General features: G+C 34.5%; 2 protein-coding genes across 2 annotated transcripts in view; both read left to right on the forward strand.

The window, feature by feature from the left end:
* The first annotated feature begins 348 nt into the window (after window positions 1-348).
* LOC145670354 (histone-lysine N-methyltransferase SETMAR-like) overlaps window positions 349-12171 on the forward strand; it is a 57171-nt gene continuing 45348 nt past the window's right edge. Inside the window, exon 1 of the mRNA XM_081738927.1 lies at window positions 349-1195. Coding sequence (XP_081595053.1) covers window positions 888-1195 — 308 coding nt within the window. The 5' untranslated portion in view covers window positions 349-887. The remainder of the gene's footprint in view (window positions 1196-12171) is intronic.
* LOC145670727 (torso-like protein) lies at window positions 9306-10785 on the forward strand. The gene has a single exon (XM_081739505.1). The coding sequence runs from the start codon at window positions 9368-9370 to the stop codon at window positions 10382-10384; it is 1017 nt and encodes a 338-aa protein (XP_081595631.1). The 5' UTR covers window positions 9306-9367; the 3' UTR covers window positions 10385-10785.

The raw sequence follows: 12171 nt of genomic DNA on the forward strand, positions 1-12171 counted from the left end.
GTGACGAAGATAAATCGCCATGCTGCCGACGTCCCTATTCTGCCCTTCAATCAATTAATATTTTATTTACACGACGAGGCAGCAGCTGAATCTTAAATTATGCTAAGTTCTTTTGGAAATAATATGGTGGGACCATTCCATGCTTCACTAGTGAAATTGAGGGAACAATATCTAACACTACTTCTTAAGATTTTAAGTAGTGTTAGATATTGTTCCCTCAATTTCACTAGTGAAGCATGGAATGGTCCCACCATATTATTTCCAAAAGAACTTAGCATAATTTAAGATTCAGCTGCTGCCTCGTCGTGTAAATAAAATATTAATTGATTGAAGGGCAGAATAGGGACGTCGGCAGCATGGCGATTTATCTTCGTCACGACTGAACAAACTTCTTTATCTAAGATGAAACTTCAATGCCATCTGACCGCTACTTCAGTAAAACACTAATTGCGACCCCTAGAAGTAATAAAAATATTCTTATTATTACTTCTATATATTATTTCTGAGGGCCTTAATAGTAGACATTTTATTGAAAGAGGTACAAATCACACTTTCTAGTAGATTCTTCTATTTTTATTTTAATAAGAGGAAAGATCAGAAACTAAGGTTACAAGGCCGATATTTCTGCAGTTCTGTCTGTTGTAGATGAATGAGTCATGTGCGGTAATTTTAATACATGGAGTTGGCAACTATGCACTTTCAGCCACCCGCCACCTACGGCTCTAGTTGTATAAATACGAATAGTGCCTCGTTTGGAAAACTGGTCTTGCAAAGAACTCCGCCGAGTTATTCGATTTCTGAGGGCGGAACATTTAACCGGCTGAAATTCACTGGCAAATGGTAGAGGTTTACGGAGAGACTGTAACGTCTCGTTAGCACGTTGCAGAATGGTGTCAAAAGTCAACGCGCGCCCGCATGTAGCCCGAAAGACCACTACGCTGTTGGAGCAGTTTCGCTGGGACATCATCGACCAACCTCCCTACAGGCCAGACCTCGCTCCAAGCGACTTTCACCTGTTCCCGCACTTGAAGGAGCACATAGGAGACCCTCGCTTCAGACGAGGAGGTGAAGCACTTCATGACAACGTGGCTGAACACTCAAGAACAGAATATATACCAGTAGGGAATTTTCAAACTATCCGAAGATGCGACAAGTGCTTCAACCGAAATGGAGACATGTCCAAAAATAACCTAAGGTATGTATTATCTTTTGGCTGTACTGTTTGTATGAAATAATATATACACATTTCACTGCAGGCTTTGTAACCTTACTTTCTGATCACTCCTCGTATATAGTGAACCTATTTCATCCATGTTTCATTTATTTATATATTCAAAAGTTCATATTAAATATGGAATGAAAAAATTTCTTATCTTCAAGTGGGCCCCCTTCGAACAGCAGGGAGCTTAAATGGGAGGGCAGATGCCACCCATCTCCCCACACAAGTTACGAAACTGTTATCAAGCCTTTCATTATGATGCTTGAAAGAGGAGAATACTATGATTTGAGAGATTTCAAAACCTAAAATAATCACTAACTCTTAAACTTTAATTTTAAATGTTTTTCAAATAATGTTTTCAGAATTGTAAGTACTATTTGTAAAATATACAAATACAGTAAAGCATCACTTAACGGACACCTGCATAATACGGACAAAGTTTTTTTTTCTGACCAGGCAAAAATACATGCATTATTACCGGACAGAACCGTCTGTTTTACGAACACGGAAAGTTTTCCCTAGAACGTGTTAGTAACTTCTTCATAACAGGCAGGAATTATTCTTCGTTCATCGTGCTTAGCACATTATATACTCTCCACCATTTGAAAATAAGTTGGTGAAGCAGCACAGTAAACAGAAAATCGCTTCTCCATAAAATGTCTGTCATAAGATAATAACCTGGTGAACCACTATACAGAATGGTTACACGCTGAATTGAAATTCTTTACCTTTCCATAATATATTTTAAGTATATAATAATAATAATAATACTAATAATAATAATACTAATAATAATAATAATAATAATAATGATGTACTTGAGAAGAACATTATCACACATGCAACATACAGTATCATACAGCCTATGTAAAGATATTCTCAGCAATACATTTTTTTTTTTCACAGATAAATATCTCCATCTCCTCCCCATTAATTCGAACACTGAGTACAATGTTCCCATATTATCCTATGTTTATATTCAATTAATGTACAAGCGTATGCTACATACAATTACCTTTAGAGGTGTGAGTATTCTATAAATTTGTGTAACCCTCTCTGTAACCGAGACCTTTCATTTACGAATAAATATTCGTGTCCCATCGGTGTCATTATTCAGAGGTTTTACTGTAATAGAAAACATACCTCAATGAAGAAAATTTCCAAAGCTTTTGTTACATCTATATAACTTACTCTGGAGACAGTGGTATTCTAATTTTTAACAACCGTTCTGTATATATATATATATATATATATATATATATATATATATATATATATATATATATATATATATATATATATATAAGGATGGATGGATATAATTCTCTTAGGAAACAAACTATACAAGGTAGACAAAGCAATTTTTTACTGGGTGCCACAAATGACAAAGTAAAGACATACACAGCATCCGAATTATCCAAGACAGACAATATATAAAATTATTGGAAAGACCTTAATACAGCAATGAATCGACAATTGTTGATAATGATATGTATGCGTTTCAAATGTAAATAACCCTTATTACTACACTCATGTGATCCCAGTTCTTATTCTTGATATTTGAGCATTTGAGAATAAGAAATAAATACTCGTATCTTGTTCTGACAGTGAGAAATCATACGTTTAACCCTGCAGCTAAAGAAATTTCTAAAAACAAAGATAGTTAAACTAAAATTTACTATTCTTGGGTATAACTGGGTAAAATTTACTGTTATGTCTGAGTATAACAAACGATTCTGCGAACTGGAAATATTTTAACAACTGGTTCTACTGAACCGGCTGAATAGCACCACTGTCTGGAGGAAAACACTAAACTGGTAAAAATTATTCGTAAGGAGCTCTGGCCCCTTTAGCCTCGCTTTAGCTACGCCACAAGCTCCGTTTCAGAATTACTGCTATCTAAAACAGTTTTTTATCTTAAAAAATACAGATAAAAGAAAAGAATCACATAAAATACTTGGATATCATTGCAGTTTTGCGAGGTGTAAATTATACAAGTTATATATTCTCTATCCAAAATTGCTAGAATAGGAAAATTCCATTATTCATACTAGCTACGCTGAATACTGATTAAATGCTGTGATCCTTAACTGATGAGAAGAACCTGTTCGAAATATCCTTCACATAATTTTGTTAGTCGTAAACCAAATTATTCTCCTTCGAAATCTAGCATCTAAGAGCCAAGGTCTACCAGATAGGCCTTCATTTGAAACATCTATTATACATATATTTCTTTCCATTTTTACACAAAGGATTGCATAATTAACACAACTTTTTGTTAGTTTTATGTTTTCCCTTGAAAACACGATAGACGTTATTATACCTACATTTTTATTTAAGATTCCAAGTAAACTTGGCACGATTTATGTTTTTCAAGATGATTGTAAAACAAAACGAAACAATTTGGAGGAAATAACTTGTGGTAAGTACTGTAACGTAACTCAAGATACTCAAGAATGGCCAGTGGCGACCATTGACGGAAAACACATACAGTAATTAAATTTTAAATTTTATTGCTACAAACTAAGGGGGAAAAAATCCCAAGTGTCGCAGCTTGTTGAAACCAACAATTACTGAGATCGACATTCAACCTCTGGAGCTGCAGAATAAACTACTCTTTAAACATGGTGAGGTACAAGTGCTGGTTGAGGACCGTTGCAGAAATAGTCTTATCAAGTGCAGGACCGGCCAGTGTTGCCACAATCCAATCTCTGGAGTGGGCTGAAAAATAGTACCAAATTGAAGCAAAAAGGGCTGAATTCATTATTTTATACCACTGTAATACATGGCTCTATAATAACACGAGACTAAAAGAGGTGAAGTTCTAGAACACTCCCACCCCCTCTCCCAAGAGTGCAAGTCGAGAAAGTACTCTTTAAAAAAAAAATACTTTTTAAAAACATCTAAATAAGAGGAACCCGAACAACCTTGGAAGTAGAAGAAACTTTTGTTGCGCATAAGAAGTATAACAGAGGCTGCAAATTAAAAGGGAAAACAATTATCATCTTCGGTATGTATTGTAACGAAACCAAACGCGCCTCTATTTCAAAGTGACCAATAAATCAAAACGGTATAGCCATATATGAAAAAATATAAAACTAAAACAAATCAATTATCTCCGAGTTCGAGTGTACATTGTAAATAATGAAATATTAAAATATAAATTATTGCACTTTATTCTCGCCTGTTTCACGACCGAAGGAGGATAATAGACTGTAAGAAGAATATAAGGTAAGTAAACTGACATTTGTAAAAAGATGTACAACCGGTCGAGGGTCCTAGAAGCTTCCCTGAAAGACATCAAAAGGAAGAGATATAGAGAAAGTCTTACTGACACTTTTGAATATGTGATAAGTATTTTTAAATGGTGCTGAATTCGATAGAAATGTACCAAATTTTTTACAAAAGGGGCTGAAAATGCCAGCGTGGTACCAACGGGCCGACGAATGACAAAAAGGGCTGAATTTGGTACAATTGTACCAAGTGTGGCAACAGTGGGACCGGCTCTACTATATGTGCAACACGTGCATTTGCACGGGATGGCAAGTTTCGAGAGACGACAAAATCTGTCATAACTATATTATTTAAAATAAATATTCCTTGTCGGAAACACTAAGCTGATCTTCTATTGGAATACTACATTTATAAATCATGTTTAGGTCGCATTAGTTTAAGGTCACATGAACAGTGTTAAAACAAATAATCAAACAAATTCCAGCATGAATTGCTTAATTGTTATCAAATACGAGAACTCAATTATCGAACAGTAGCGAACACTTGTTCCATTTAGTTATCTCAGGTTTGATATGAACACTAGTCTTGTCTTTGTCACAAACAAGTTCCTTATCATTGAAGGTGGAAACAAAATAATCATTAAAAAAATAACAGATGTAAAAGAAAAATCAAGAATTAAAGATGAAAGAGCTAGTTGCACTGGAATTGCAAACTGTATATTGAGATTGAACCTCGATATTGAATTATATAAAAAGGATTGCTATCTTTCCTCTGCATGTGTATTTGCTTTGTCTTTCAACTACATAAGGTCTAATAGATTGTTATTTAAAGAAACAAAAACAGACACAACGAAATTGTATTTGTAGTGTTTAGGCCTTTCTGAGTGCGAGTGCCTTTTTCTCCCCTTAATTGTTCATGATGGGATTGCATACTTAAAATTGAGGTTTTTAAGATTTGTTCTTTCTCGAGAAAGGGGCCAGCAAATTGCCTAGGACCGGCCCTGATCAAGTGTTGCCTTGATGTTGCAGCCTAGATCATCACATGTGGGGATTGTACTCCAGTTCTTTGTAATAAATGTCTCATCTCTTTAGAATCACTACAGAGTGAGCAATAACCTAGCTCTCAAACCGTTGAGATAGAGACTAATGTTAAAAAATACGAACTTTTTTTTTTTTTTTTTTTGCTTAGAATCATCCATACTACCATTTTCCGAAGTATTGCCAGTTCCTTCTGGGACACCCTGTGTAAGAAACTGAAATCAACATTGATCATTTTATTGTATTTACCAGTAACTGCCACTTTAAAATTATCGAAACAAATGAACAAAAGTATATTAATCTTTACGTGACAATTTTGGATTTGCAAAATGAATTTAATTCTTTAAACTTATACTTCAACTACAGGAAATTGCTTTAAGAGTTTTTTTCACTCTCAATAAATGTATAAAATTTCTTACAAGTAACTTTCAAATGTTCTCTGATGCAGTCCCTGTCATCTCTTTAAAATTATCGAAACAGATGAAAAATATATTAATCGTTGATACATGGTGAAACGTAACAGAATGAAAGTTGCTTCTTGAATCTATACTTCGAACTAGGTATTTTTTTAAAGTAATAAAGTTCCAGTCACCGGCTGATAAGAAGTGTGTAGGATATACCGGTCAACGGGTTTAATCAAAATAACAGCATTATTTCCGGCCAGGCCAGTGAAAAACCGGCCAGTTGGCAACCCTACCGTATTTCTGTTTGCATGAATTTTATTTAGCGTACTTGACATACGATATTAGTATTGAATATTTAGCTTGAATTATATTGAAATATACAGGTGTATAAGGATTCACGAACCTATACAAGAAATATTTAAATATTAGGGGTCTACATAATTTATATATAAATATTTCAATTATGTTATTATAACATATTATGTTATGTTATCTATGATTTCAGTTGAAATAGTAGTCTGAAGAAGGAAGTGATATACTTCCGAAACTGTTACATTTCTCGTTAATTTATAATAAAGAATACAGACAGCCTTGTAAGAAAGTTATGTTTAATTTATGTATAATTTATATAATGTAGTAGGGACTTTTTTTGAACTTACGATTGTCAAAGAAGAAACAAGGTTTAGATGTACCGTACTTTGTGTACTTGTTATCTCATCTGCAGATGCGGATAGAGATATTGCGGATGCGGTACGAATGTGAACCATTATATATATATATATATATATATATATATATATATATATATATATATATATATATATATATATATATATATATATATATATATATATATATATATATATATATATATCTGCGCAGATCTCTAGCCTTTGAAATGAAAGCGACTAGTCCTGCTTTTTGCAGAAGCTTACGGAAGATTATTATAGTTTGTTTAGAAGGCAATACCTATGCCATCTAGCGGTGTTACTTAAAAGTGCGTTCTGAAAATTGAGTTTACATTTTAAAAATGGACTCAAACTGTTAAAATTTACGTAGATGGAGTACTGAACTGTACATCAGCCTGCAACCAGGGGAATCAAAAGGGGGCAGATCCCTTAAATGTTCGTTGTCCTCCAGATCAGAATGCCTCATTATGTTGTATACAAAAATACAATTTAGATATACGTAAATTGTATTTGATGGTTCATTTTAAATTTATTTTAATTTCTTAAGAAAATACAAGATGAAGAAATGTAAACAGCTAGGAACGAATGATAGGGAATACACGTCTTTTCTGCAAATGTTTTATACAAATTTCTTAGTAATTTTTCGATTAGTTCGTAAATAAAATATAGCGAGTGGAATGACGGCAATTGTATTAAGCTGAGTGGTGCGAAACATATGGATTTAGCAAAGGTCCAAGATAACTAGCTATAAGGGATGTGGGACAAGTTTCAAAACCTGGCTGAAGTTGGGATGTTCCTGTATGTCTGAGTAGACATCTAGAAGCTAGCATGAAAGAATGAAATCGACAACTCAATGAGAAGACAGGGAAGATATATTTTTCCAAAACACCGTTAGTTTTTTTTTTTTTTTTTAATTGATAAACGCTAGGGAAATGAGCATAATTGGGTTTCAGATTTAATCGGTGCTACTATCGAACATGAGCTCGAAATTTACGAAATTTTGGAAGAAATTTGTCAGTTTGCAAAGAAAAAAAGTGCTACTGCACTGAAATTGAGAATGTTCATATGACTAACTGTAAGAATCATAATTTCGAAGAAATGAAATGAAATCTTTGAGTTTTACGTCCCACGGTTATGCCGGTCAGGCTAAAGGAGACGGCGATGATGAGAGATGAGTGAAATGGTGGAATGAAGAAAATGGCAGGAAACGGGAGAACCCCGAGAAAACCCACGAGCACGGTGTTTGTCCATTACAAAGTCCACGTGGCGCGAGCTGGGATCGAACCAGGGACCCCAAGCACCGGAGGTGAACGCTCTACCACTGAGCCACCGCGCCCCCTATAATTTCGAAGAAGTTATGCAATACTATTCTCTCCTTGCTTTTCATAAATTCAATTTCAGAAGAGTTTCCGTATGTCCATTGCAAATCCGATCCACTCTTTTATTCAATGGTCGGTAGTAGTCGTTTTAAAAGTCGCATAGTGTGTGATCCAGAATTCAGTTGAATTTGATTTTTTCCTGTCTTTTTTTGGACTAACGTTAAAACTAAGGGTACCACAAGGGCCGACTACGGGGACCACTTGTGATCCGTGGATCATAGTTTGAGAGACACCGATTTACCTCATTAAGTATTAGGCCTACTGATTCTTCAGAATTGACCAATACTCTTGCTGTGCTTATAATAATCTGTGAACATCGAAAGTGCCGCTGTATTGCTGCTCAAATTATTACCGACCAACATTGAAGCTGATCCGAATATCGCACATTAGTTATTTATATTATATCAATTATTGGACATTTTGAGCAGTGACAAGTGGTTCGCAAATAATTTCCAAAGTACATTGATTTTCTCTCTGCCTAACTGAATTGAAATGTGAAGGAGTCTTTACAATCATGCTTAATTTTTTGTATACTCGGCTTTTTGATCTAGATATATGACTTTTTTTTTATTTTTTATTTTCACTCCTGATATACTGTATATATAGGAAATGTATTCATTGCATATGCAACCAAAATAATTAATCTTAGCAAATCACAAATTCAATTTAAACAAGTGAAGTTTCCATGAATTTTTTATATATATCCTTATAGCAATTTCTTATTATTTGTTTTGGGGCGCACAGTGGCTCAGTAGTAGAGAACTCGTACCTGGTACAAGGGGTTTCTGGTTTGAACCCAGCTCAAGTGAGTTTCTGGTGAAGAACATCATGTTTGTCGGTTTTCTCGGAGTATTCCCGTTCTATATATTCATCCACAAACTAAGACTACTATATACACAACAGCACTTTTTAACAAGCAATTTAAAGTATTAAATACTTTTTTCTTTCTTTCTTTCTTTTAACGAAGAGTTACTTTAGAACTTAAGTCTAAATGGAGTAAAATGATTTAATAATCTCATACTGTGTATTATTAATCTTTTTGAATCCAAAATTTTATTTTGGATAAAATGATTCAATTCTAAATTAAAGAGCTAAAGCTCTTGCGTTATAGATTTCTTACTAAGGAAGTTTGAAAGCCAGACACGAAATATTAAAGCGGAATTTTAACTACAGAGCAAACAGTGGTGCCTATGGAAGACGAATTGATCTAATTGACACTGTCAATAGCTTATACTCAGCTGTTTTGTGTTAAATTACTCTAGTTCGAAACCCAATGAAAATGCACTTGAAACAACGATCCAAGGTTATTTTGTACATTCAATGCATTTGCTTTTCTGTAGATAGTCACAAGTAGAATAGAACAGAACAGAGCAGTGTGTGTGTTCAACACCGTTTGCAGAAAAATATGTGGCCGGTCTTCTTGATGATTGCCTTTAAGTTGTTACCCATCCATGGACGAGGGATTTCCGTTGGAGATACTGTCGACGTGCTTGCCAACTACGGAAATCTCAGCAGAAGCATTTCAGTCATGCCTCACGGTGACTCTTATAAATTATACAAAATGTGGAACGTTCATGAAAAGATCAAGTTATTCGAAAATATAATCTTTCACAGCATAAGGACAGAGACACTTAATGATACAATCAGTTTTGACGGTCATTTTCAGATGGAATTATGTGACGATTTTGAAGAACTCTTACAAGCATATTTTAGACATTTTTTCGTCGAAAAAGTGCACAAATCGTGGAAAAGTTTTGTTGGAATGTGGGAAAAATCAGAAATAGGACAAATGTTAGGTGTTAACTCTACCCATATGAAGAAAAACAATAGTTACATTTTGGTGCGCATTTCGAAAATGCACGAACGTAGTGTTTTATTTGGTAACCCACAGTTAGTTTTTTGCACGCAAGAAGAAGTAAAGCAAATAGTCGTTGGTAGTGTAGCAAGTGTTAATAAGTTTATTCAAAAAGTTGGATCGCATTATATTGATTCTTATACAACTGGTAATTCCTTGTTCCAAGTGTTTGTGTACAATCCATACAACTACAAAGTGATCAAAGCAATGATAAGAAAAATTAGTGTGATAGGTTCCATGAACGACGAATTTTATGGTTTTTTCTCTCCATTCTATGCGGAAGAAGTGGGGCAAATTCAAGATTCTAGCGGAAATGTCACCTTACGGAAATGGGCCAACATGCACCTCCGAAGAGACAGTCACTACTTTCCATTTAGTTTCCCAACATTGTTACAGCTACAGAGCGATGCTAAGTCTCTCAAACAACTAAACGAACTCCTTCGTAATGAAATTATATTGCAAATTGATTTGAAATCAATAGGACGTGCAATTCATGACCCACAAATACAACAATGGTTCGATGAAGTGTTGGATAATAATCTAAAATTATGGGGAGAAAATTTATGATCTGAGAAATATTTCATACTTTGTTCTAGTTTAACTCAGCTACAAAATACTTAATTACAAATAATTGTCTTAGTAGTTATCAACTATTGTTTTGTGGTTTTAAGCAACGTAACTGCTTTTGAAGTTTGTAACCTCAATGTAATAAGATTTTATTATAGCCATAGCTTAACAGATATAAAGGTTTTGTTAGTTCGTAGTGTATATATATATATATCCAGGGTGTCCCAGCAGGAAATCGTAGTAGAGACAACACTAGAGGGGGACAAGGGGGTGGACGTTTCAAATAACATCATCCACCGCCTGACTGCCCAAGTAGCCAGGATTACTTCGTTGGGATCACTTCTCGTTGGGGGTTTATGAAAATTACTTAACAATTTGCTAATCCAATAATCCAATTTAAATTTGCATCGCAATTTATAATCTTTGTATCACTTTTCGGAACCGAAGGAAATTCTTATGTATATATTTTACTGTTTTACGTAGACACGAAATAACAAACATAAACAATTTTTGTATATGTAAAAAAACGGATATATTGCCATTCTACAGACTGTCTAACAAGGTAGGCAGACTTTGGTAAGTGAATTTCGGGGCCACTTTTTGTGAGTTGATAGTGCACATTTAAAGAATTAAGAATCAAACTGGGAGAGCGCAATGGCCAAAAATAACGGAGAAAAACCGTCTTAAAGTTTTCTACTCGCTGCATATATTGTATGACGCACAAATTTACCAAGTGTCGGCGTGGGAAAATGAGGAAAATCTTTGACTCATGAGTAAAAGGTTCTGAGTTCGATTCCTGCTCGTCATACATATTTTTTTTTTGCTTCAACCATTAACTATAAGTAAAATATTAATTCACTATATGTTTATAATCAATAAACCAATAGAAATTTTCAAATCACTTGTAAAATCTTTCAATGTTAAATGTTAACTACGGTAGGAACAAAATTTAATCTATTCCGTAAATATTATTGTTACCGCAGTCGTTGTGTAAAAAATGTTCTTGACGCTTCGTATCTACATCTGTAGACAGTGTGCGAATTACAAGGGGAATGAGAAAGAAATCTCCTTTGGTTATAGCAACATCCAGTATTAGCAAAGGAGATTTCCCCCTCAACTCCTTTGTAATTCGCAAACTTCAACAGATGTAGACACGGAGCGTCAAGAACATTTGTTACACAACGACTGTCGTAACCAATGGTGTATTTAAGGGGGGCACTTTCGGGCTTAATCCCCCCCGAAATGTTATTTACTATATTAAAGTAAATGAAATATCTTGGAGAATTTTCACCTTTCCAGGATTAAAGTTGGCAAAGCCCCCCCCCCCCGAAATAAAATCGTAAATACGCCACTGATTGTAACCATAATATAACTCGTGATATCAGTATATTTACGGAATAGATTAAATTTTGTTTGCCAGTTAACATGGAACATTGAAAAATTTTACAAGTGATTTGAAAATTTCTATTGGTTTATTGATTATAAACATATAGTGAATTAATATTTTACTTATAGTTAATGGTTGAAGCAAAACAAATATGTATGACGAGCAGGAATCAAACTCAGATCCGGACCCGAAGTTCACTTAACAAACTCTGCCTTCTCTTTGTAAGACGGGATGGCTTAGAATATGCTTTTTTCTTTTTAATGCTCAATTTGTAATATCGTCAAGAAACGAAGAGTTGGCATTACGTAGCATTACTATATGATACGTGGACCTACTGATTAACGTGGAATCCGAACCACATGAGCTCCCGCCGGGAATCGAACCCGGGTCTCCCACTTTT

The sequence above is a fragment of the Thermobia domestica genome, chromosome 14 (assembly GCF_964235325.1).
Source record: "Thermobia domestica chromosome 14, izTheDome1.hap1.1, whole genome shotgun sequence".
Lineage (NCBI taxonomy): Eukaryota > Metazoa > Arthropoda > Insecta > Zygentoma > Lepismatidae > Thermobia > Thermobia domestica.